This window comes from Caloenas nicobarica, chromosome 4, assembly GCF_036013445.1.
Source record: "Caloenas nicobarica isolate bCalNic1 chromosome 4, bCalNic1.hap1, whole genome shotgun sequence".
NCBI lineage: Eukaryota > Metazoa > Chordata > Aves > Columbiformes > Columbidae > Caloenas > Caloenas nicobarica.
In genome coordinates, this window is record NC_088248.1 from 63,240,375 (window position 1) to 63,267,503 (window position 27,129).

Genomic DNA, 27,129 nt, shown 5'->3' on the forward strand with positions numbered 1-27,129 from the left:
GCCAAGCAATGGCTAGCAAGGAGAACAAATCTTTGTGTATTTCATGTGTTTCCTAATCTCAAAAATAAGTTTAGTAATAGCGAGGCCTTGTCAGGTTAAATACATCAAAGACTGAGGAAGCTGCAATACTGTGGTAATAGGATCATAGAGGCAGCTTTCCCAGTGCTGTGTAGTTCTCGAAGTCCATAACATTGATATCACCTTATCACACAATAACTCAGATTCCTCTCAGGTTTCTGAGCAGTGCTCTCTGGCAGTGTTAGCTATGGGCCTGGGGCACAAACTAGCCCATTTATCTTGGACAAGTTGTGACAGATATTAGGTTCATCAGATTGAAAACATGTTTTCAAAACCCAGCATGTTTCAAACTATGTTAAGAAACTGTATTTCTTCCATGTAGTGGAAAAAACTCATTGATTACTTTTTCTTTTAGTTAGTTTTCTGTGAATTTGGACACTTTGTATTGATTTGAGAGGATTTTTGGTTTATAAATTTTCAGCAGAGCGATAGGGAATTATACCTATCCAGTAGGGCATGTCTGCATGGCGTATCAAATGTGTGATCACAGGTAATCAAAATGCTTCTCCTTACGTGTTGGAAATCAGCTCACTCATGTTCTGCTGTACATGTAAACTGAGCAGCACACCCTGGAGTGTGTGTTAGTGGGACAGATGTACACCTATAGTGCATCTGTACTAATAAGTAAAGTGGGACAATGTTAATGCTCCTTAAGGGCAAGCAGCACGGCACAGCAGATGACACCAGGCTTTCTGGGCCTGGGGAGCGGTATTGGGGAAAGGGACTGAGGTGTATCCAGAGTGTGTGATAGCCATGGTACCTAGCCTGACCCTTCTCCCTTTGCAACAGGTGCTAATGAGAGGAAAAGCAAACGAGCCATTAGTATTCTGCACCCTCTTCCCAGTACACCCACCTGCAAATCCACAAAATTTGCAGCCCTTCTTGGCAGCAGAATAACCAGTCAGAACGAAACCAGGCAGTTGTCATTGTTAATTGTGTTTTATTGCCAAGTTTCCCTGTGAAATTGTGTCATTTTTGTATACTTTTAAAAGAAAGACCACCTGTTACAAGGCTGTCATTTACTCCAGCATGGTTGCCTGTATTACTTGTGCACCTCAGCTTTCAAAAACCACAGATTTGCTTCTTAACATTTTACTACGTAACCGCTGATAAAAACGGTCATCTTTCTTAACTAATATGGCTGAGAACAACATACATATTTGGATGTCTGTGTTGAAAAGGCACAGGATGTTTCACTTCCATCTACCTACAAAGACGATGACTTCTCTGTACAAGATGGAGAGTGAGGTAGCGAGATCACAGTCCGAGGAGAACAGACACTGTGACCTTCCTCTGCTTCCTGCATGGGAATATGTGGACTTCCGTATGTTGAATGAATTTCTGAGTTATTTTTAGGAAGTGGCTTATTTTCATGTTCAATCTGAGATTAAGTAGAATGTGAAACTGAATTAACGTTCACCATGAGCAATTTTATTATAGATCTCTGTTTTGCAGTCAACGTTTTGTATTAAAACAAGAGGTATAAAAGTGAGCACAAACGCTTGACCTATAGTCACAAATAACCTATTTGAAAGTATTGGTATATGTCTGCATTGATGCATCTAGGCAGTTACATAACAGAGTGCAAATAAAAATACATTTCACTTAATGTAAACATTATGGGTGAGGTCATGGGTTTGGTCCAGCTATGCTCAGTGCAGGACTGTGTATTACAAAGCAAACGTTTATCCAGAGATGCCCAAAATCACAGCAGCTTGTATAGTTCCATAAGGATGCTTCATCTTCTGGGTAGTCACTAAGACATACAGCATTACAACCTTCTGCCTGTGGGATCATGGAAACCTCAGTCTGCCTAAGGGATTGGCAATTGCTGGTTACAATGTCACTGCAACACCTAGGAGTATATCTGTAGTAAAGCCAGTTCTGTTCTCTTAGTGTCAATGGCACTGCACAAAGGCACTACAGCCAAGGCCGCAAGCTGGCCTCCAGTCTTTATTTTGTTATAAACACTGCACTTGAATAGGCATATGAGACCGGCAAAGTGGAAATCAATGAAACCTGCAGTTTCAGTGTGCTACAGCATGTCCATGCCTGTGAATTATACACCGCGAGGCATCACCTTTCACCTCGGAAATGGAGGTCAAGAGAGACTTCTCATTGTAGCAACCTTTTGATGTTTGTCTCTATTCCAGTGGGTGGCCAAGCTGTGGCCTCAGGGACCTTTTATGAGAGTTGGAAGGCTTATCCTTACTGCTATATTAAGAATAAAATGTAATCTGAACTGCAGTGGTGTTTCCAGCAGGATTTTAATGGGGTTGTCTGAGTCACTCTTGCTATTTTCTCTCCCCAGCTACACACTCGACCTGTTCTACAGATGCTGGCAATGCTCTCAGCGGTTTCTGGTCTTTTCTTGGCTCGGCTTGGCCATTTCTCTACCAGTCACTTCCACTTACTGCGATGCCCATTAAAAGGTAAGAACCACTCTGCCTCTTCCATCACTTGCTTTACCTGCTCAGAGGTGCCACAGTCCCTGGGAAAAACATGGTTTATACCATGTGCCACTGGGCAATGTTCCCCTCTGGGGGATATTGCACTGAGATGCAGGGAGAGCATGGCATGCTACAGTCATTTCCCATGCAGACTTCCAGCAGGAAGGAAGCCGAGCACTGATCCAGGCAGTTTCTGCCTCTGCTGGGAAGTCTCTTTCCTCTCTGTGCACACCCCAGGGCCTTGCTTGGAGTCTCTGAGCACCAGGGGAGCAGCACAGGAGGGAGTAAACCAGGGCAAAGCATCTGCCCTCAGCCACTGAACATGCACACCGCCCCTCTGAAATAGTATGTTTGTGTGCGTGTGTGTACAGTAATCACAGCTAAAGTATCATCTCCTGCTATTGGGCTGTTAGTATCACAGCAAGGATTTCTGGTTATGGACTCTGTACACACCACACTACTATTTATCACCCTAAGCTATGTAGCCACATCTTTTCCAGCTTTACACACAAATAATGAGAGTCTTCAGTAGTGCGGAGGACTCTGTTTCATGGGGTTGCCGTGGTGTTGGTGCAAAGTCTGCAGTCTGTGTGGTCAGGGTTATGCACACACTGAAGGAGCTGAACTGGCCTGTGATAAAACACAAAACCAAATATATATTGGGTAACCACTTTGCAAGTACAATAGAATAACTCCACAGTTACTAAATGCAACATGAAAGTCAAAGTGCATGTTACATCTCTGCTTACCAAGTGGATGTCTTTTATTAGGATAACTTTTTTTAGATCTTGCTGCAGAAAGATAACTTTGGTGTTTATAGGGGCTAGGGACAAGAGCAAGTGAGTATGAAATAAAGTAGGCTGTGAACTCACAGCATGTCAGCTATGCTGAGATAACAAAAATAATTATGGAAAAGAATTCAGATCTCTTGCACAGACTATGGAGTTACTGCCATGCTGGAAGTTCACCGTCTTGCTTACTCAGTGGTAACCTCTATTGCTACAATGTAAAGCTGTTCCTAACAGTGTCAGACATTATTAGATTTTTTTGCTAGAAGTACATCCAGTGAATCTATTTTTTGAGTTACTTCTGGAATACACTGCTGACATGGACAAAAGCAAGAAAAAATGATCAGCATCAATTGCTACATGGTATGAAAAGCCAGAAGCTCAGCTGATGTTGACCTACACAGCTTTGGAGGAGTGAAGCTAACTTACATGGCCTATCCTGAAGAGTTTTACTGCACATGTAAATTGCTTATATTATTATTGCTCTTTATATAAAATAGCAAAATTAATTGTCTGTGTTAGTCTACACAGTTGTTTATCTATGTGTTACTTGAGCTCTGACAAAAAGCTCTACTTGTTATTCTATCTTCAGAAGCGAGTTGTGAGTCACAGCAACAAGTGTGTCAACAACCCTTCCTGATGTGTCAGGGGTTTCTCCTTGTGCTGAACCACGAGGGATCTAAGCTACCACCTATTTCCCCTTCCTCCCTTGCCCGTTAGCTTATTTCATCATAGGCTGAAATAATCTGTACCCGCTTACAGGTCCTGGGAGTATTGGTTAAAGGCTGCATTTACCCAAAGGGAAAGCGAGTGCATGAGCATTACAATTTGGCAGATTTATGTACCATACCAGTATTATTTTTTTACAATCCATGGAGAACCCATTAACCATGTTCAGCAATGACTAAACAAGAATATATTGCTCTGCCTTCAGGACTAAAGTCCTATCACTAGATAGGGAATTTGTCTCCTTTGCAGACCAACTTTTCCTTATTTAAAACAAATGTCATGAACTCAGTAGTTTATAGAAACGTTTGCTTACTTTGGAAATGTTTTTATCCAAGTACGAGTTCTTCACTCCGAAAAGCTGTTTCTGACAGATAAGATATGGGTAATATTGAACCTTTGCTGCTTTTCTAATGTTACTAAAGGACACTTTTGCTCTTTGTGGTCCCTGAACCCACACAGAGGTATAAAGGACCTCAGGTTTTTGTATCTCCTCAGCAGGCAGACAGAGACTTCAGGCAAGTCAGAACTTGGGCTGCTGTTTCCCAGACTCCTGTTTTTCTCTCCTGACAATGGTGAATTACAGTAATTAGTAATTAGTAATGCTTATCACGTGTGGTGCTTCACTCTCTGACAAAGCAGCTGGACAAAAAGTAAGCTCAAACTGTAGCGAAGGAAGTAAGGACCATCCTTGACATGCAGCAGGGAGGAAAGCTGCCTATTCAGTTCTGATTATTGTAAGTAAAAGCCTGGTCAAACGAAAATCTGTTGAAGGAGGCTGGATTGCTCCTTCCCTGAAGGCACCTGAACATGCTCAAGGGGAAGTGCAGGGCAGAGACCAAGCCCCAGACCCCACCAACACGAGGTCTGCAGTGCGAGTGGAAGCCCCTGAGAAGCACACAGCCACAGCCAAGGGATGTGATGGCAAGAAGACAGGAGGCTGCTCTAGCTTGCTCTAAACCTACAAGTCTAGAGGGAGATGCAATATTGGTTTTATGTGAGCAAGTTGTCACCAATAAGAGCAGGTAATTACCTGTAATTGTCCACACAGGTGATCTTAAAGTTTCGCTCTTCTAAGATGCTTTTCAACCTCTTTATGGAATGACCTGAGCAGGATTCACTGGAGAGAAAAGTCTTTCATTACTTGTGTTCCATGTTTGTACAAGAAGCTCAGCTAAATTCCACACTATGACACTTTGCTTTATTTCAGATAAGACTCTTTAAAAGCTTGTTTGCTAATGTGCTGTACATCTTGCTCAAGAACTTTGTGCAGGAAGATATGTGTGAGAAATAACTTGGTTCCATTCACAGTTCAATGTGCTCTAGAACTGCTCCAGAGCTGCTGGTTGTCCCCATCCACAGGAACATGATATAAGGCTCATTCAAATCTGTGGAAGAACAAAGGGATCAAGCCCTCTGTGTGATGACAAAGGGCCAATCATGAAAACCAGCAGCTAAGTCCCAGGTAGGACATGAGAGAGGAGGAAGAAGATAGAAAACATGGTAGGAAGCAGACTATGAGCTCCTTTCTGTTCAATTCAGTCTGTGGCTGCTATTAGTCTATTTCGACAAGGGACTGTTTCAACCACTCTTCTGTTGGTAGGAGCCCTAACTTATGTATTTTGTTTCCATCCAGCTAATGGTTTCATGAAGCATGTAGCAATGTCATACCTTTGAGATCTTTATGCGTAATTTGCTTGAAACAGCCCAAGGAGCCCCAGAGCTGTAGTAAGAGGATTGACAAATGTCATAGATGCAGAGATACTGCAAAAGACTTGTTACCTCGGGATAAAAATCATCTCCTGGTCCAAGTATAGGACACACATCAGAGCAACAATACAATATTGGGGCAAATCCAGTTCCTAACACATGGTATTAGCAGAAAGCAGAGCTAGCTCTTCTTTCTTCACTAGACTTGCCAGATGTTATCAGTGATTCAACATGGAATACAAATCAGAAAATAAAGGTGTACATATTATTAGAGCAATGCTCTCTGTTTCTCTTTGGAAGTAAGTAGAAAATAAAAAGGAAACTGCTGTGAACTTGGCACCCAGGGAGGATATGTCAAGAAGGCTGGCAGGGCACCAGGTTGTTGAACCTGTTGAGGAGGAACATGATGGCTTTTCTGATGGCAGAAAGGATAAAGTGCCGTGTCTGGGGGAGATAAAGCAGGGATTATTCGATGTCTTTCCCTTCAGCAAACCTCTATGCAATGGGCCACAAGAATAGGTCTGGCATGCTGACCTCAGGACAGATGCCTGCGTATGAGCTGTGATATAGATGTCAGCTTGTGTGGCAAAGAGACATTTCTGGGTGTCTGGGCTAGGGGATGGGCTGCAACACTGGAGCTGGTCTGTGTCAGATGGTGAGGCTGTCTGAGCAAGGGGCTCTGCTGGGTCCACACATTCCTGAGCTGCACTGCACCATCACAGCCAGCTTCCTGACCCACAGCATCACAGCTGCTGCCCCTGCCACAGGGTTCCTTAGGAACCAGAGAAACCACAGCAGTGCATTAGAACACCAGAACCACAGCACCAGCTCTGCAGATAGGGGTCTAAGGCACTGACCCTCACGCTCGGTGCTTGAAATGGGATAGATCTGCAGATGGATCTGATCGGGATGAAAAAGGTCACTCAGAAAGGCTCAGGTGTGATTTGAGGTCACTGTTCTAGTATCAGTAATTCCATGGTAAGCCTTAACACTACAGATTTGTTATTAAAAATCACAGAATCATTCAGGTTGGAAGGTACTGCATGAGATCATCTCCTCCAACCAATATCAGCTAGAGCGGGTTGCCCAGGACCTAGTTGGGTTTTGAGTATGTCCACAGATGGAGACTCCACAACCTTTCTAGAAAAGCTGTTCCAGCATTTGAAATTATTTTATCAAAAATTGTTCTGCTCAGCACAATTATACTATTCCTGTTAACAAACATGTTTTCCAGCATTTCACTCTTGCAAACGTAGCCTGCTCTGTGACTTTGGTGCTGCACCCAAAATAAAGGTCTGTAGAGCTCAGTGAGGTTGGAGGGAATTTAAAGGTCATGGGACCTCTTGAAAGCAAGGAAAATATCTTTGTCTTAGTTACAACTGTTCAGCAGTACCTACAAAAAATGCTAAAGAAAACAACAGTACAAATGTAATTCTTTCCATTAAAGTAAGCAGCTAGGAGAGTGAACGTAGAGCAGGTTTTGTGAGCAGGTTTAAGACAGTGTCACTCTTAGACAGTCACTCATCAAAACTGAGCTGTGCCATCTGCCTTTGACACACTGCTGGTTGTTTTGTTCTGGCGTGACTTACCTTTGAGGCCCACCGATGTCATGCATAAGCCAGATGTGTACTTCAGTGACTTTATCTGGATTTAGGTTAAAGATCTCAATACTTCCAAAGATGCTGTAAGAAATGAACATGAAAAAGCAAAACATTCCTAGTTATCTGAGAAAGACATGCAGAGCACTTATTAGTTCTGCTTTTATTTTCAGTGAAAGAACATTATTTTGCCAATGGATTTTCATAGACTATTTAATTGCCTTATGGTAAAATATTTCCTCCCAATTCTTATTTCACTTTCATGAGAACTTTTGAAACTGTCTGCAGACTGAAACAAGCTGAAGTTTTCCATCTTTAGTGCCTTTTCCCTTGTTCAGTTTATTGGCTGATGATTTCGTTTGGTGTGAGGGAAACTAACATGGCTGTTCCCCCAGCCAGCATAATCTTCATCTCTCAATATTATTCAAGGCTGCACTTCCAGCCAGGTAACCCAAGGAAGCACAGTCTGGATGGCTAAAATCCAGTCAGCTCCATGAACAGTTAGAAACACACCATTCATGTGTAATGAATAAATAAACTGTAATAATAAAGTTACTTTGTGCAGTAAGAGCATACTGGATACCCCACCCTCATACCCTCTGAAGGATTTCAGTTACAGTCACTGTACAGAAGAAGTTTAGTGAATCATCAGCTCTATAACAGCCAGTGGTTTAGACCCCTATATGAGTTTACCAAAATTAATTCTGCACTGGCAAAGACACGTTCACCAGCATGCAGGCCCCACAGAAACATGGTTGATAACATGTTGAGTGAATACCTGCTGCTTCTGAAAGCTCCAGCTTCTACTGACCCATTGAGCATCACTTGAACCACACCACATGCTGCTTCTGCAAACTGAACAAAACAAATGGACATTATGCTCTGACACTACTTGCAATGCCAGGTCAGACTCGGGGCTAGTAGAAATTACTGTAATTTCTTTGATGTCACTAGAACTGACTTAAACAAGTAGAGGATGTGGCCATATTTTTGCACAACATTTCAGTGAAAGAAAAAAAAAAAAAGCCTCTAAAGGCTATGGGTCTGTGATAAACTGTGATAAAACTGCATTAGCTAGCTATGAGCTGGCAGTCTGAGGTTGCCAGGATGGGTATAGCAATTTTGCTATCACTGCTGTTTTCTGTATTTACAGGGCTTTCCAGAGCCTCAGCAGCTACAGCTGTCTGATGGGGCTGTAGTAACTTGGAATAATCCTCAAATTTCTTTAACTCAGGCAGTGAGGACGAGCCAGAGCAGAGCTACCACTAGTTTAAGGATACATAAACCATCATGCATTCTTTACCTTGTGACTCATGCTCTGTGTTCTCTTGTGGCTTGGGATTTTTCTCCCCAGTGGTTTTAGCAAAACTCATCATTGAGTTTTGTTTGGTTTGACTTTTAAACTACTGGATCACCTAATCACTACTCTTTTATTCTTTAAAACTTATGTCCAAATATTTAAAGACTGCAACATAAATTACCCACTCTAGATCTGTAATCCTTTGGTAAGACAAAGAATTTTTGAAAAGCTAACACAGGTGACTGTACTTCTCAAATCTTCCAAGTCCTCTTACATCTAAACAATGTGGCTCAAACTCAGATCTCAAGAGCTGTGAAACTGCAGGGAAGTTTCATTATGTGTAACTTTCTAATGTAATAAGCATGAGTTTTAGTAGATCCTAAATTTATTCAGACTAGAAAGCCTGCAGTCGAGCAAGCCTGGCTCTGTATGGCGATTTATCCCCACAGACTCTGGAACTGAGGGGATTAATGAGACCACAGAAACTGTTTTGAACTTGGAAAATTTATGTACACTAGTTTCCCCAGAAAACATTTTTTTTACGGTGAGTAGACTTTTTCTTATGTACATGAGAGCTCAAGCACAGAGGAATGCTTGTTTTCCACCTGGGCAGTTATCTACTCACAGTCATATCAAGGGTGAAGTCTTGAGAGACATGTAAAATTAAACTGATTCAGGGGAGCAGTTTTTTCTTGTAGTTTTTTCTGTAAAGTGCTGATTCAACAAAGCCAGGATAACCGCTTAACCCAGACTGGCAGGGTCTCAGTCATCTGACGGGACTTGGCACCTGCAGACGGGTGTGTACATCGCAGAAACCCTGCCAGATCCCGTTGTGGGAGGACATGCTCTTCAAGTTTATGCCGGGAAGGTAAAAGGGGATTCTCAGCTGCCTGGAAAATTTCTGTGCCGATTTGGGCACTGCTCTCATCATTAACATGCTAAGGCGAATTTTTGCCTGAAACATTTCAGAATGTTTCAGTCCTGTGATTTAATTGAGGTGGTGGCACACAGTTTCTGTCCACAAATAAGAATGTCCAAACTACAGCGACATTAAATATTGTACAGAAAATATGGCACCATGGAAATAAACATTTCTAACACCCTGATTTTTAGCACCTGAAGCTAAAGCTGATATGAACTTTTACTATTCCATGTTTAAAGTCCAATCTGCAAACTCACATTTTTGGCAGTGCCAGGAACTTAGTGCCTTTCAATATTCTTGGATTCGGAAAGATTTATTCTAGATCTTACCAGCTTGGATGCCATTTTCCAGAATACAGAGCTAGGGTTGCTCTCACATTCACTTCGTTTTGGACAAGACTCATAGTTGATTCCTGAGAAAAAATATGTTTATAGAATAGACAGGGTTAGAATGAATATTGTTGCAATGTTTATATGGCTTTGAGAGCTGATTAATGATTGCAAAAAGATTTCCTCCCACCAAAGCAGGAGGGCTACATGAAGAAAGGCCTCTAGGAGGCTTTGCATGTGTTCAAAGTGTTCCTGTTTGCTCACCTACATTTCAGGGATGCAGCTGCAGGCCCTGTATGCAAACCATTTCAGAAAACTGAGAAAGGAGAACATATAGTCCTAAATGTGCGAAACAGGTTGGCTCTTGACAAATACTATCCGATTGCATTGAGAAATTAAACTTCGCCCAACATTTTCGGTAATTCCAGCCCAGTTTAGAGGTTGCTAGCCTTAAGCACCAACCCAGGAGCCATGCAGCAGCAATAGCCCCAGGATGCCTACAGGCCAACCTGTCACTTTGGCCTATGGCCAAGAGCTATTTGAATGGCATTCTTGTTTTTCACTTTGTCCCACAGAAGTCACAGGACAGAAGCACATAGTCTAGATAAGGAGGACTAGAAGTGACCATTAGTCCAAGCAGCAACTTGGTATTTTAGTAACAGTCAAAGTCGTGGTTTTTAAATTAACCTGAGAACTAAGTATTATTTTCAGTCTTCTATAATGTGGGACAGAAATACAGTTATGGTTTTAAACTAAATTACAATAATATGTGAAAAGGATTGAGTGGTTGTGTTTAGGTCTAGATATACAAGACAAAATAATAATCTGGAATTCCAGTGCTCATATCTGTGCTGCAAAAAATATGACTTATTACCTGGGTCAGAGGGGTCTCCACACCATGAAACCCTATCAGCCATATAACCCAACAAGGTGTCCTCCAAGGTAAGGAAATTTTGGTTGGATTTTGTATAACGATGAACAAGGTCACTTGTCTTGCTCCAAAGCAGTGACTGTGAAATAAGGTACAATGTCTAATAAGTGATAATTATATTAGAGCTGGTCAGGAAGTCTTCCTGGAGAAAAACAAAAGTTTTTCCTGATAATGAAGGAGTTCTAGTTTTTATTGAGAGGCTGCAAGTTCACTTCAGTGGGTCAGTTCTTATCTCTGCAGCCCACGCTCCCATTTCCAAAATATTTGGGGGCAGTTATTTTTTGTGGAAATGGACGTGTTCAGCCTGTAAAGCATTTAGAAAGAAAGGTTTTGGCTAGATCTCACAGGATATATACCTAATTTGTTGTGTGCTTTTGAGCTGCACATGGAAGAGCAGCTTTTTGGAAGCAGGTCCCTCTAAAGGTGTGACAGCGTGCTCCTCACAGAGCGCTATATGCTCAGGGAACAGGGGCATCTCCATCACTTCACCGGCACAACCCCGGTACTGAGTTTTGGGGCAAGCCTCACACAGGGACAATTTCCAGCGACAGAGAATGAACAGGGTCACTGGGGTCCAAAGGTGATCATGCTACTGCAGTAAGCCCAAGAGCAAAATATCATCCTCATCAAACTACAGACACTCACAGTCATTACAGACAAGATCCATCACCCAGAGCACTGCACAGACATGTCGCTCCAAAACAATCTTACTTGTGCATTGTACGGTTACCTTGTTACAGGGTATAGGATGAGTCGCTAACTCCATTAAAGGCTCATAATCCTCTGACGTAATATTACAGGGATTCTTGTAAATGAACGCCTGTTTTAATGATTCCCATATTTTTAGGCAATCCTTATCACTGTTGAAAAATTTAAACATAGTTGATTAGTATTTACGAGTATTTATGACTGTGAAAGTATGTCCTTCTGTTGTGGTCAACCAGTATGATCAGACATTACAAGAGTTCCCACTATGCTCAAACACCAAAATACATTATCCACTACAAAATGCAGAGTATCTTCAGCAAATTGAGTATAAACTGAGGAATGAGAAGTTCTAATATCACTATTTCTCCTGCATTTTAAATTACTGATAATTGCAATATCGGAATGCCCTCTGCTTCTGTTCCTTAAAAAGAGCAGCATTGATATCACGTAACCAGAAGATCAAATTTCTTGCTTTCTTGATTTCAAATTTCTTGATTCATACCAAGTCATGAGAAGAAAATGTGGCAGAACATAGCTTGTACATTTCAAAAATATGGCTGAAGGATACTGCCTCCTCAGGTACAGTGAGCTTAAAAATATGCTCATGTGTCTCCCTGCGGAGCATTCGACTCCACAGAAATAATACCTATAATTTTATCTAAAACAAAAGCAGAGGTCTGGCAGTTTTGGAGCTGATATTACTTTCATTTATGCAGTAATTTGCAGCTATTGACTTCACTGGAGCCACAAGTGATTTGCACACATGTAACTGAGATCCAAATCAGGTGCTTGGTTTTTTCAGTCTCCTGATCCTCCACCACGTTACAGGTCCTGGCCCTCTTGCTCTCACTGGTGTGAGTCTGAGGAACTCCTCTAAATTTACGAGGGGAACTGCTTCATGCCACAACACAACCCTATCACCTCAGCCTACATTTGTTTCTTAACCTGCTGCTTTGTCAGCCTCGGAAATAAAGTTCCTCTCTGCTGACAGAAGCAGGGCTCCTTTCTTACTACCAGGAGGAAATGTGTTGCACTGTGCGAGCAAGCAATTTCATCTCTTTGCTGAAGTAGTGCCATGCTCCCTTCCTGAAACTGCAGCCTATAATAAGGTTTGGGATGGCTCAGAACATGTGTTCTTGTACTTGAGTTAATGAATGAAAACTTCTCATTAAGATAATTGGTAATTATTGTCTGTCTAGTATCTGTTTTCAGGGCTGTCCCCTGTGGATGCACTTCCCTTCCTCTTCACGCTCCGGCAGTTTCAGGCCTCTTGGAAAGCTTGCCCCTCTCCTTACAGCTGTGACAGTAATCCAGTGATTTTGCATCCTTCTCTTCCCTATTTCTATGTAAATTTAAAACGCTGACTGCATTATCCTGCTGTCTGCATGTCTGAATGGAGCTATTGTGACTGTCTTTGACTCATCCATTCTTTCTTCACTGTTTGCAATCACCTCCCAGTGTGTTCCCACTAAAAGCCCTTTGAAGAATGGACTTTGTCTTCTGTGAAGAAGCTAATGCCTTCAGAGTACTATAAAAACAGCACTGATCAATTAGTACATGACAGACATACAGCTGCAGGCTTTATATCAGCTGGTACTCGGTAACAGGTAGGATGTGGAATTCGATTAGTCTTAAAAATAGACCTAAAGAGATTAAGAAAAACAGTAGTAAATAATTGAAAATTTCCAAGCGTTTTCAAGTTAATCTTCCCTACAGTTGTCTGATCTCATTTCTGCTACAGAACTTGATCAAGATCTCTATTGAGTGCCCATTTGAGCATCAGAGGGGCAAACTGGAATGCAGAGTTGAGCTGTTTGTTTCACACAGGCCATGTCTAAACTCCTGGACCCAGAACCTGTCAGCTTCTATCTCTTTCCTCACTGCCTGTAGATAAACTCTTTTCCTTCCCTTCCTAAGTTTTACAGAAAATAAACATTAAATAATGAGAAGGCCAGACTCGTCTCTATCTGTGTCTAGAAGAAAGCAAGATCACTTGGAAGCACCACATACTAGAGGGAAAGCCTCTATCAGACACACTACAGGGCCCCAGCCCAGTATCATACCGGGAAGGACCAGGCAATTCATGGCAAGATGTCCCTGCCTTTCCTTTCTTTCTGCCATTATTTACGCAGTAACAAATCTAACTTAGCATTATCTATATTGGTTATTGGGAGGTCAAACTACCCAGGTGGTTACTACAGCAGGTTTCCATGCCCCAGCTTCTTCCAGTCCCCGTCTGTGAAGGGTCTATGGTGGATACATCCTCATCTCTCAGTCTTGGGGCAGCCAAGTACATTATGCTGCAGAGCTCTACCTGGGCTGCAAATATCCCACAGCCTGACCTTGCTGATTCAAAACGAGCTTGGGTATTGCCGGTGTGCAGTGCTGCTTGAAATGAGGACAGGGCCTGAGGACAGGGACAAGGGAGGGTGTCCGGCTGTATGGCCAACCAGGGCAGCTCTGGCCACATAGAATCATAGAATCATTTCAGTTGGAAGAGACCCTCAAGATCATAGAGTCCAACCATCACCTATCTCTAGCTCTAAACCATGTCCTTAAGAACCTCGTGTAAACGCCTTTTAAACACCTCCAGGGGTGGTGCTGCCACCGTTTCCCTGGGCAGCCTGTTCCAATGCCCAACAACCCTTTCCATGAAGAATTTTTTCCTCATATCCAATCTAAAGCTTCCCTGGTGCAACTTGCGGCCATTTCCTCTTGTCCTATCACTTGTTACTTGGGAGTAGAGACCAACCCCCTCCACGCTACACCCTCCTTTCAGGCAGTTGCAGACAGCGATCAGGTCTCCCCTCAGCCTCCTGTTCTCCAGGCCAAACAGCCCCAGCTCCCTCGGCCGCTCCTCATCACACTTGTGCTCCAGGCCCCTCACCAGCTTCGTCGCCTCCTCTGCACTCTCTCTGGTACCTCAATGTCTTTCCTATAGTGAGAGGCCCAAAACTTAACACAGTATTCAAGATGCCGAATTTCATTTCTTGCCATGCCAGTCTGTCACAGGGGCGGCCCCAGCTGTGTTAGGGACCACACCTCTTGTTCATAAGAACCAAATTTACCTCCAGGTAAGTAAAGACTAATAACAATGATTTTTTACTGGGCTGTTGTCTTTTATGCAGGAACCTAAATGCACTTTCAGTTACAGTCACTGTAGAAATAAGAAGCCAAACTGCAGATGCTCTAGGGAGCGCAGTCACTGCTTTGCTGTTGCACTATGTCAGGGAGTATTCATGTGTTTTACTTAGCAGAATTTAACTTGGGTGTATTAAATTTTCTGCTGGAGGAGGCTTTGTCTGGCTCCAAACTGTGTAAATAATGCACAGAGACCACTGTCCCAAATTTGGTACTTCATTAAGAGTTGGGAAGTTGTAAATACCTCTCCCTGCCACATAGGATTACAACATGACCACACTGAATCAGCTGAAATAGAGGGCTCCTGCTGATTAAGGGATGACATTACAGAATAGGCAGCTGTCCCCTTTGCTTTGCACAGTCAACAGTATCACAAAGAGAATTTATAGGTTTACATCTCACAGACATTTATATGGCTCACACTTTCTAATCTGTCAAATGATTTGTCCTTCTGGCAGGACACTTTTTTTTATATACACATATAAACTACTCCTGAAATCTGTTATATGTAACAGTGTTAACAGCCACAGGTGACAGCTGGTTACATGGTAATTTATCCTTTCATATTGCAGAATTGTAAAGCTTAGTCTTAGAAGGCAAAATATTTTTCAAGGAATCATTAAAAATATCTGGTTTTTTTAATTTCCAAAACAGAGCAGTAAGTGACAGACACAGTACAAAGCACTTCCACTGCTGGACTCAAGTCACGGCCATGAGAAGCACAAACCAACAACCCTCCAGCTGATTCACGATCCTACCGAGACAGCTCACTGCGTCACAAATTCAAAGCATCAGTTTTATAGCATTTCAAGACCAAGCTCAACACTTGATGATGTGCATGGATGTCACTTATATCTGAGAGAAGAGTCTTTATCCACTGTCCTGGAAGAGCTGAGCAAGACTGTATGTTTAATGACTTAGAAGTGGTAGGGATCAGCCTTCAAATGGGGGAAGCTCTTCTGTAGCTGGTAATCAGTATGATACTTTTAGTTGTACCACACAGAAGAATGATAAGGCATGAAGATGGGCTTTTATAGAAACCGGGCAATTTCAGCATTGCTTTAGAAGTCAAAACACAGATCTTTAATGTAAAAAAATGCATATAAAAGCTAAACAATATTTCATTTTTGCTGTCCTCACCTATCAACTTGTATATTTTTATGACTGAATAAAAATAATTCATTGATTTCTCCATTGGAAAGCATTTCTCTGATATACAGGTTTTGCTTCACATCTCAAAGAGATTATCAGTCTCACAGAACTGTGATTTTGGTTGATATAGGAAAAAATAAGCAGTGAGAAGACTTTAGGACTTGCTCATCCCAGCTCCAGGAAGCTATGCTAGTCTTTCTAGCCTGGCTGTTGAGATATACACAACTAATAAAGTTTCACCTGTCCCTTTCTCCAGCACCACAAGAAAATATGTGTCCCGTGTGCCACATTTAACACACACTGAGCAGACGTAAGGGAAGACATTTGCTGTAGTCTGCTGTAGTATAAGTTTGCTGGCACTTGGTATGCTAAAAATTCCAGCAAGAACAGTTTCAGGTTGAAACAAGTACATCTGCCTTGCCAAAAAAATGCCTGAGAAACAAACTGTGCTCTTAAGGCGGGTCTCTTCTCATTTGGAAGTTCTCAGTCGCAAAATGGGCTCATTTCATTTTCTTTCTTGCGAAAGAGATCACCAGTCTACCAGCTAATTAAACTTATCTAATTCAGACACAGGAGTCCACGGTGAACACGCTTATGTACCACACTGCTGCGGGGCTCATGTGCTCTCCTTCTCTGGTTTTTGTTTGTATGTTTTGGGTTGCATAGTAATTCCGCATCATATCTGCAAATATTGTATCTTTATGCATAATGGATTTCTTCCTTTGAGGCTAACTTTGTTAATCTAAATTCAATTACAAGTACACTCTAATTTTATGTTTAATTTTTGCAAACTTTTCTTTTAATGAAAAGAGTTTGGAAAATGCTGGTAAATGTGAAATAATAACTCGCAGACTTAGAAGGAACACTGTGAAACCTGCTGTAAACTCAAGAACGGAACCTGCAACCCTTTCTCTGGAAAGTGAGGTTGCAGAACTTGCCTTATGACCTTTTGGAGACAGAGACTATATCCCACCCTCAGCAGAGCATTGAATAAAGGCTGGGAGACAAATAACCGTTAAAACTACATTTCCTTATTAAATCTGAATGTTATATATACTGCAAAGCATATCCTGCATTTGTCCTTACATTTGGGTACAAGTTGCATTTTCCAATGAATTTGAGTATTTCTATCCATTTACTTTTTATATGAATGTCACATTAATCTATCAAACAGAAGCTGGGGCCAAGAATATTTCCATTAGCAGCTATCCTAGCAGCCAAACTTTAATGTGCATGTTAGAAAAATGGACAGCTTCTGCACCATTATCTCTTGCATATCAGTACACTGGTCTGGCTAACCTTGAAAGAGCATCTTTTCACTTAAAGGTATGGGATGGCATTGAGCTACCTGGAAAATCACTATTAATACGGATTATTTTTCTTTACTTTGTAATTTTTTTTTTCTTTAAGTGGATATGATGTAGCAAACTCATCCCCAGTTTAAACTGATTTAATTGGTATAATATCAAGGATAAGTTTCATCCCTGCTGATTTCAGTTACACCATGAACAATATCTTGCTTTCAGTTCAGCACTGGACAGACACTGGATGCTAAAAACATCTTAAGAAGGGCAGTGTTTCCTCGGGCTGTGTTGCCTCTAGTTTATTTACTTGGAAATTTGAGAGAGGTCTTTCAAGTATGGAACCCATTTTAAATTTATAAGTGAAAAATAACTTCCAGGCTTTGTCCTGGAGAACTCAATCTTCTCTGTCCATGTTTTTCAGATCACTCTGCCAGGCAGAGACACTCCCTTGGTGAGATGTGGTCTCCCCTGCAGTCAACCACCACTTTTCCAGGGTCCTGAGTTTTCTTTCTAAAACGTGACAATGTCTGCAGGTCACACTGAGATTGTAATTGTGGCTCTGTGGTGAGGTTCTGAAGTTAGAGCTGGAAACAGTCCCCTGAGCCCTTAATGTAACTGGCCTTTGCAGGGATCAAACCTCACCAGGAGCCGCAATTTATATAAGAAAATCCTTCTCGTTTGCTCATTAGCCAAAAGAGTAATGCAGATATGCACCTAAGCACTCTTTAAAAAGTCAGTGAGGAGTCTGTGGTTATAACAAAGCTCCTTAAAGGCATAAGACCAATTCACACAGCTGGTGTGAAGTCTAAGGTATTGTCTTCACCCGTCAAAGCTCAGACCTTTGAGAAGCAGAATGCGTATCAAAGGATTTAAATGGTGTAGCAATATTTCTGTGCCTAACAGACCCATCTTCACCTGTGTGTCAGTTTATCTGCCTCTTTTAGGTAAACTGTGATGGCTGTAGGCAGCGGTGTAATTTATACATCCATATTCAATTTGTTTTTTTCATGCCAGTTTATGAGTAGATATGTGGTCAAAAATATGCAATGAACATAACCTTTATGTCTGTGCTGAGAGGAAGCTCCCTGTAACCCAGAATCCTTTTGCTACCATTTTTACCCTAAATGTTTCCGGTTTTCCTTCTGCTGTTCCCTTCCTCCAGCCTTGCCATGTCTCACTGCTGCCGTGGAGCAGCTTTTTTGGAGGCGCTGCCCAGCCCAGCCCAGACAGCTGTGGTTGGACTTCTCCGCAGTCCCTTGGAGCAGATGAAGGCAAGGAGAACACTGCCATCATGCGGGAGAGGGACTGCTCAGGAGCAGCAGCTGAGGTCAACCCCAAAAGGTGTGCGGTTCTTCACGTCGGGTGATGGCCCGACCCAGCTCTTGACCCCTGAGTCAGAAAATGGGTATGTGGGCACAACAGATCAGCTTTGTTCCTGTTCTTCTAGCACCTAAAATCTCCCATCAGATATCTTTGTGCAGAAATCAGACAAATGTGAATTAGGAGAGGTCACCCAATACGCTGTCATCGCTGAGGATTTGAGGAGACCACTGCCTGCTGCTTTTAACATTAGGATAATAGAGAGGGGGAAAATTACCGAGGGAAGTGATGAAGGGAAAAAAATCATGGAAGAACTGTCAGTCTCAATGTCTTCAACAAGCACTAGCCTCTCACTACCCACTTAGTTTAATTATTGCAAAGCATCTGCCACCATTAACATTTATGGTAACTGATTTTTTTTCAATATGAGAATGACATACTTGATTTTTTTGGCAGCTTGATTTTGCAAGTATTACTCTCAGTTAATTAAATAGTTCAAAAGCCAATACAGAAAGCGTCAGAGGAACTGACTAGGGATGAAGACAGAAATCAAAAACTCTGCCTCAGAGAAAGATGACTTCTGGAAAGGATGCCTGTAGCCAGAGCAACTGAATTCCTTACAGCAGAGATGGGGAATCTGGAGGTCTGGAAAAAGAAGTACAAGGTGAGATTTCTGCTGGGTGTACCTCAGGTCTTTATATGTTCCTGCACGAGGAATGACCTGGAACAAATGACAGCTCCTTGTCACACCGGTGCTTCATCCTTGACAGGAATGAGAAGGCTTTAAGGGCAGATGTACTTGTGGCTTTGGTTTATAGCCCCTGGAGGATTTTATGTGAGTTGAGATTCAGTGCTCCAGGAGAACACTAAGCCTTTCACCCTTCTGGGAAGGGCTGAGCCAAGAGGTGGCAGCTATAAACCAGTGAGGAGTTTATCTACATATGCAGATTTTTTTTTGCTGGCTGGATTTTGGCTTTCCTGGGTGAAAAAACAAGCTGCTTAAGCAGATGGTGTTTTCAGTGATGATCTGTAAGTGGGATGCAGCCTCTAGAAGGGCCGAAATCTCACCTGGACTGCATTTTGACAGCGGGTCATAGTTGCTCTACAGTTAAAGCTTGCAAGCAAAGGCCATGCCATCAACAGATACAGAGGGCACAAATTTAAGCTGGCATCCTACCCCTTGATTAGAAGGTGTATTTTTAGTATTGTTTTATTTTTAATATTAAACTTGGAAAAACACTTCTATTAGCAATGATCTAAACAAAAGTATGCTATACCAGGGAACCACTCAATGGCTTAATGCTGCTGTAGGTTTTTTTTTTCCCCATAACACGAATTTACAGTACATTGTGGTTTTTTATAGAACTAAAACCGCTGAGATGTGGCATAAATGCAGTAAGTCAGGAGAAGTCCCTGCTTCAAGGGTGGTATCTGTCAGCAAGACAAGGAGAAGGGAACAGATGGGAGATTTACTACGACTGTGAGTGAGCTCCTTGCTAATAACTTATTTTGGTGTCATCTCCTGGGATGCATGTTTAGTATCTGTTTTTACCCTTGGACACTTGACAGAGATTTTCATTTGACCCTTTGGGGTTAAAGGATCTATTCCTCCTGTCCCTGTGGACAAGGAAAGCTACATTTCCCCACAGCGCTCTGAGGTGTTACATTTGCAGGGCACTCTCAGATTTCAGGTTGCTGTTGTCAGTGGAGTTACAACCTGGGAGGGTAATTTTTCTGTGCAGAACTGAGGATGAACTTTGCACAGATTTGGATGGCCTTTCACAGTCTAGCATTGATGCTTATACCCAGAAGAGCAGAAATTAATATGTTGGCAAATAATTATCTCAAGAACAAATAAATGACAGCTAGCCACTGCCATATGAACTTGCCTCTTGATGAAGAGAAAATTAATTCTTTCTAATGAAATTTGTCTTGAAAGAGATGACAATAGAACCCTATCTTACAACCCAGAATAGTGATGGAAATTAGCCTCAAAAAGCATGAGGACTCATTTGAAGGATCAACTATAGAACCAGTAGACCTGCCTCTAAATCCTAAAGTCCTAATAACTGTCGATTTGTGCCTACTAAATATTATATTCCAGTTGCCTGTTAAAGCTCAGTACGGCATATTTCAATGGAAGTGTTCTTTTGCCTAACACTAAAACAATTGTTAACATTTAAAATTATTATATATTAGTTACCAAGAAATTACAAGAACAGTCAAAACCACTCATATACAAGTTAGGGGAAAACAATAGTAAAAGAAAACCTTGTTGTAAATATTGAAGGACAGAAGAAATGAAAAACAGAGTTATGCATGTTCCACATAACAAAAGCTAACACAGAAAAGGTATGGAAGCCAACACATCAGCACACGAAGTAGGGAGGAGAAGCACGTAACAGATGTTCTGACTTGGGCATTTTAATAAGCAGTGTATTACTATGATGATACAGTGCCCATCTTAATACTGAGAGACAACCCAAAAGTAGCAACAGATATCAACACTACTGCAACTGCAGATGAGACAAAACATTTCCACATCACTGTTTGTCCTACCTAGTTACCCAGGGGACCTCTTTTAAGTCTAAAAGCATTTTCTAAGAACTAGAAGAATAGGAAGGCACCTCTGGAGATCATCTAGTCCAACGCTTGGCTCCAAGAAGGTTGCTCATGGCCACGTGCAGTCTGGTTTTGAATATCTGCAAGGATGGAACCTCTGCAAACTCTCCAGGCATCCTGTTTGGCCCTTTGGTCAGCTTCACAGTTTTTTGTCTTATGTTCAAATGGAATTCCCTGTATTTTAATCAGTGCCCATTGCCTCTTGTCCTGCAGCTGGATACCACTGAGAAAAGCCTGTCTCTCTCTCTTCTTTACTCCCCCCATCTGGTATTTATACACACTGATAAGAACCCCCGTGAGCCTTCTCTTCTCCAGGCTGGACAGTCCCAGCTCTCTCAGCCTCTCGATTTATGTCAGACACTTCAGTCATTTTCATGGCCCTTCCCTAGACATGCTGCAAGCAAGTCCCTGACTCCCTTGCACTGGGGAACCCAGCACTGGACCAGCACTCCAGATGTGTCTCACCAGTGCTGAGCAGAGGGGAAGAATCATCTCCCTCCATCTCCTGCCAACACTTCCCCTCATGCAGCCCAAGACACCATTGGCCTTTGCCACGAGGGCACATTGGTGGCTCACGTTCAGCTTGTCCAGCTGGACTCCATGTCTTTTTCCACAGATAGTAAAAATAGAGCCATTTATTTCCTCTGGAACCAAAAAAGATGGTGTAACAATTATATATTTTTTTAGAAAGCATAATTTTAAAAATAAAGAAAAGCTAAATCCTTTGCAGTTTTGTATATATTAAATTGAAAAGCTTTAGAAGTCCGCAGTGCACTCTAATAGGATGCTAATGCATTAGCGTTAGATAGTAACACCATACACTTCAGAAGACTGTGATTCAATAAAGGTTTCTCTTATGTGAAGCATATTTCCTCAACGAAACCGCAAATCTCAGGTAAGTTTCAGTATAATGTCATGGTTATATAAAAACAAACCACAAGATTTTTGTGACACTGAATCAAATCATGGCTGTTGTTTAGTGCCGTGCTTGATATTAAAGTGTTAACTATCAGTGAACAAATACAAGGAAATCAAATTAAAAATGCCTAGCAAAGCACAAAGGCAAAATGCAAAAGTAAGCATGCAAGAAACCCCAGGTTTCTTTCTGGAAGAAATGCTGTTAAGTGCAATAGTATCTCACACAAAATCATGTTCCATATGTTCTTTTTGACAAAATGTATGTCCATCTCCACAGGTTGCAAAGGAATGGAAAGGCAAAATACATCATGATCATGCAGTCAGAAGACAAAGCTCTCCTGGACATGTACCAGCTTTTACTAAATTTCATGGAACTACAGACTGTTAAAATTTGTTATAACAGGAATTTCCTACTAACTATAAAAACAACATTAGTTGATCCAATTGTGTTTAAGGGGGAAATATATCTTGTGTGTCCACACAACATTGCATGAAAAACATAGGGAAGTTCTACACCTTGCACCTTCATCAGTGGGTTTTTGCACTTCTTAGACACAATGGGATTTCTGGGCCTGGAAAGTCATATACATTACTGAGTTGGCTCCCTGTCTGCATCCTTGATGCTTTCTCATTGGCGGAGGTTAGACAAAAAATAAGCTGGTTTGACTTCAGCCACTTTTGAATAGTGGGTCCTTGCAGGCTTGGCTTAGCTTGGGTGAATCAGAGACAGAAGCAACTGCAGATCTGGAGGGAGAGCAGTCATTATTTGGGAATGGAAAATCTCTTGAGCTGCAAATGTAAGATGAGTTTATCTCTAGACTGAAAAAGCAGTATTGTTTGCATTTCGAGGATCAGTGTCTGTGATCTCCTTTCAGGTGTCTTCTCCTCTCTCCTTCCCCAGGTAACAAAGTGCTGATCACACCTGACCTTGGCCTGACAATTCAGATGTGGTGAAGAGGAAAACTAAACCAGGTAACTTCGTAATCAACAGGTTTCATGCTACATCTGTTACCACCTGTTCTCCCCCAGCAGGCATCGAGGTGCAAGACCATCATCACAACACGCTCTGCGTGACGGGTAAGTTCTCAGGTCACCACACCTGGTGTTGACCAGCACTAACCTTCTGAAGCATCTGGCCCAGCACAAGCTGGTGCTGCAGGGTGTGCAGCTCTGTGTACCCCAGCGTGCTTCTCTCCTCCGAGAGAGGGAGGGGATAAATTCTTGTAAATTTGCGATGCCTGAGAGCTGGAGTATGAGAATCGCGAGGGTTGCGTTGGCCACAAGAGGGTGTTCGTGTCACTGGGAAAGAGGAGACGAAGTACTTTGCGGTCAAATCCTTCCTTCAGCCCAAACTGCCTTTGGCCTTTATTCAGACAAAACTACAATACATACCAATGGCCACGGTTGATGAGTATGGGATTTTTGCAAGACTAGTGTAAGCAGAACTTGCAGCTTTTGTTAATGTTGGGGAAAAAAAACCAACCAAACAAACACAACCACCACCACCAAAAAACCCACACCAAAACTCCAAAACTATTGAGTGGTGACAAACTATTGCTTTATAGTAGCCCTGTCTTCTGGCAGCAGCCAGTATTTTCCTGGGAAGTCGAAAAGAAATACTGATCTTTAATGTGTGTATCTAGATGTGCAACTGTGTGTGCAGGGAACAAAACCTCCAAAGCTTCCTGCTATAGCATCTGCATCTTTTCCTAAAAATGAGGCTAATAATGCAAACGCATTATTTGAGGCATTTGGTATTCCTGCTTGTTTCTCCTCAACTTCGGCATGAAGACAGTTCTAGGCAGGAAGACTAACAGAGAAAACTCTATATGTACAAATGATGAGAGTTATCGAGCCAGCAGCAGAAATAAAACCCAAGGCTGTATCACACACAGGCAGTTAAACAAATCTATTATCAGCGGGTGCTGAATACAGTACCTCAGAATTGTTCTTTAGCGAGCAAGTTCAATATAGCACCTGAACGTTTTTATGATTTTTGAGAATAAGTGAATCAGCAGGATAAAATCTGATCGTATGAGGTGCTTACAAAACTCAACTGCAGGCAGCAACATCTTTCCAGTGGCCTCACTGGGCTTGTGTTCAACCCACAGTTCGTATCAGAAAAGACCTGAATGTGACTGGAGCATGCTGACTGTATCCGGGGCTCCAGTGAGATGAGGAAGGGCACAAGGGGGTATCCGCTAGGATTAAAGTAGCCATGATGGTGAAGGTGTACGTTAGCACATCCCTGGCCTTCTTACACGATTTAGAGCTTGCAGTTGCAAAAGCAGAGCTAAATGGGGGATGTATATTTCTGGCCCTTGTTAAATCCATCTCTGATATCTAGAAATGCTATAAAGTCCATATTCATATATCTACAATCCACCTTTTTTCCAACACCAGCCAGCTATTCCAATTTGAAATACAGCACTTCAAAATGTAGAAGTCACACTAACTACCACGGACCGCGGTAGAACAGATTGCCATTTAAAAATAAAAATGAAAAATATTGTCAAAGACGTTGGCTCTGATACAAAAAAAAGTAAAGACATGAGGAAATTTCCAGGAGTTTACTTAAAGTGGAGCTTTTTAAACAAATGTGCATGTTTGTGTAAGATTAAAAGGGCAAGAACAGACTATAGACAAATTTACGAGGAAATCAGCAGATTTCTAACCACGGCAGTGAGGTTCCTATGGTGGGAGTAATGGCTACAAAAGTCCTGGCTGAGTATAGAACACAGCTTGCTCAGCTCATAAACTTGCCTGAGTTCCTGCACTTCACTGTTCCTACTCCTTTTCTTTGATTAAGTGCACCAAAGATCTCACACTATGCAACATCGAAGGCCCACATTAATGATGAAAGAGCGTGGGATGAAAGATACAGGGCTCTCTGATGTGTCCTAAAGGCACCCACTTCATTATCAGAAAGTGCCAGTGACAGAAGCAGTTGGGTACACGACAAACTGCACCGAGCTCAGCAGGATCAGAAATGAGGCATCTCAGGCTGTATTCCCAGAAAAGGACCTACGTTTATTTCTCTGTTCAGGAACTTCCTGAATATTTCAGGTGTATGTAAACAAGTATATTTTTCCTTTTTCAGTGCTCTCTGTCTCAGAAAAAATTGTCTCCTAAATAAAATAAAACAAAAAAGACTCCTACTATACTGAAGTCATTTTGTCTGAAAGTAAGCAAGCACACTGTCATGAAGCTATCCAGCTATACTGCTGGATTAAGAATAGCACAAAATGTTAAGTCTTGTAAAAACAAACTTTTTTGAAAACTTATGATCACAGGTTTGTGATTTTTTTTAAAAGTGTCCTTGAAATAATTGCTTAAATAAATTATTCCCAGTTCAGACTCAGACTGTGTTATGAAAAAACATACGTGACAGTAGCTGGACACACATTCACACAAAAGTTGTTTTTACCTCTTCAGCACCGCAATTTGAATGAAACAAACGTAAGCAATAAAGGTTGTTCAAAATACTTAAAGATATAAATATTGAGTGTATACCTCTTTAATAAATTAATGTGTGCTTCTAGAAACATGCACGTGATCTTGCAAAAGCTTCAGGAGCTTTTTCATTTTATTTGTAAGAGAAACACCCTTCCCTTCACTAAACCCATTTAGTTGTTTAATGTAAAGCATGCGCTTAAACCTCTGCATGCTCAGGACATTATTTTCCATGTGCACATTTCCCTTCAAATGCTGTAAATCAGCTTTTTCGTACAGCACCAGACATTCAAGGCCAAGAGAAGTCCAAATGAAAGAAACTATGTACGGCTTTGTTCCCATCAGCTCAATGCCATGAAAACAAGAGGTGGCAATGGCTTTTTGAAGACAAAGATGGTTCTGTCACCTGGCCGAGGTGTGTGGCAGCCCTATGGCACTCAGCCCAGAGTGATGGAAAAGTCTGCCAGAGGCTTACTGTGGACACAAAATAGGGTGGCTGGTACCACAGAAGTGATGGCTGGGTCCCTGCTGGGAGATTCTGGCTGCTCTGGGTCCTGTCCAGAGGGGCTGGGTGTTCCCAGTACCTGCAGGGACTCTGTGGCGAAGGGATCAGAAAATCAGTTCTCAGGCATAATACTATATTGCTGACCTGGGCCCAGGGAATCCTCTTCTGCAAGGGCGGAGTGGTGGGCTGCTCAGGGTGCTGCTGCCCTACCTGCTGCCATGGGCTGAGCAGGGACCACCACTGGGTGAAGGTTTTGCCCAGGAGAGCTGTGCTGGCCCTGAGAACCATCTGTACCCCTCTGTGCCAGCTGTCTGTGCTCATCGCAAACTCTTTCCCACATGCTAAAAACATCTGGTTTGGATAACCCTAAGATATTTCTCAATGCTTTCCTAATAATTTTGTCTGTCCTATAAATCTGTGTTGCACTCTCTCCTTTTCCTCCCTCCTGTGCAATTTTGGTTATGTGAATGCAGCATCGCGTGTTACAGGATTTTTAGCAGATCGGCTTTGCAGAGACTTGCTTTCAAGCCTACATTCTAAAACCTTTTAGTTTTTATTCTAGCTGGCTTTAAGGAAGTTGCAAAATGTATTTATGATTGAGTTTTGACCTAGGATTAGTATTATTTACACTTGAAAAAAAACCCCACCAGTTGGACACCCGCAGTTGCAGTCTGAGTTTGTACATTTTGCTCCAGAACAGGGGTCTTACTCCCCTGATTTCGCTCTGCCACAAACCCAGTGGATGCAGCTGCGGGGAGGTGAGATCCAACTCTCTGCTGTTCACTTTATACACCTGATGCACAACCAGGACCGCTACTCACCCCAGCTCAGGGTACCGCGCCATCACGTAGCTATAGCATCTTCCCAGGATAACTTCTCGCAGGTTCTTCGTGGTCCCTCTGTCCTTCCACTTCATCATTTTGGGACCGACCTCTTGCTTCTCGTGCGTCAGGAGGGAGGCCAGCACGACGGCCAGGACGAGGGCAGCCAGCAGCACGGCGCTCCCCACCAGCAGCACGCTGCGCTGCCGCGCCCGGGCAGAGCCCGGCCGGAACGGCATCCCGGGGCCGCGGAGGGGCAGCGGCAGCTGCGCTCCCGCCGCCGGGGAAAACAGCTCTGCAGCCTGGCCCCCTGCGCCTCCCCGCCCCCGGCACAGCCCCGCCGGCCGCCCGGG

The 27,129-nt window shown here is 42.4% G+C and overlaps 1 protein-coding gene across 1 annotated transcript; it reads right to left on the minus strand.

The window, feature by feature from the left end:
- Positions 1–1,119: 1,119 nt before the first annotated feature.
- LOC135988372 (ADP-ribosyl cyclase/cyclic ADP-ribose hydrolase 1-like) lies at positions 1,120–27,015 on the minus strand. Its single transcript, XM_065634291.1, has 8 exons — positions 26,777–27,015; positions 11,563–11,692; positions 10,776–10,911; positions 9,902–9,984; positions 8,129–8,205; positions 7,342–7,434; positions 5,076–5,162; positions 1,120–3,158 (listed from the first exon to the last, which is right to left on the minus strand). Exons 1-8 carry the CDS (start codon positions 27,013–27,015, stop codon positions 3,077–3,079), a joined length of 927 nt encoding a protein of 308 aa, XP_065490363.1. The 3' UTR covers positions 1,120–3,076.
- Positions 27,016–27,129: the final 114 nt, after the last annotated feature.

Excerpts from the sequence above, each read along its gene's own strand:
- LOC135988372 (XM_065634291.1), bottom strand. The coding sequence starts at position 27,015 with ATGCCGTTCCGGCCGGGCTCTGCCCGGGCGCGGCAGCGCAGCGTGCTG. Across the intron at positions 11,693-26,776 it reads GCGCGGTACCCTGAGCTGGG|TGATAAGGATTGCCTAAAAA; the intron begins GTGAGTAGCGGT and ends ATTTTTCAACAG. Across the intron at positions 9,985-10,775 it reads TGGAGACCCCTCTGACCCAG|GAATCAACTATGAGTCTTGT; the intron begins GTAATAAGTCAT and ends ATTTTTTCTCAG.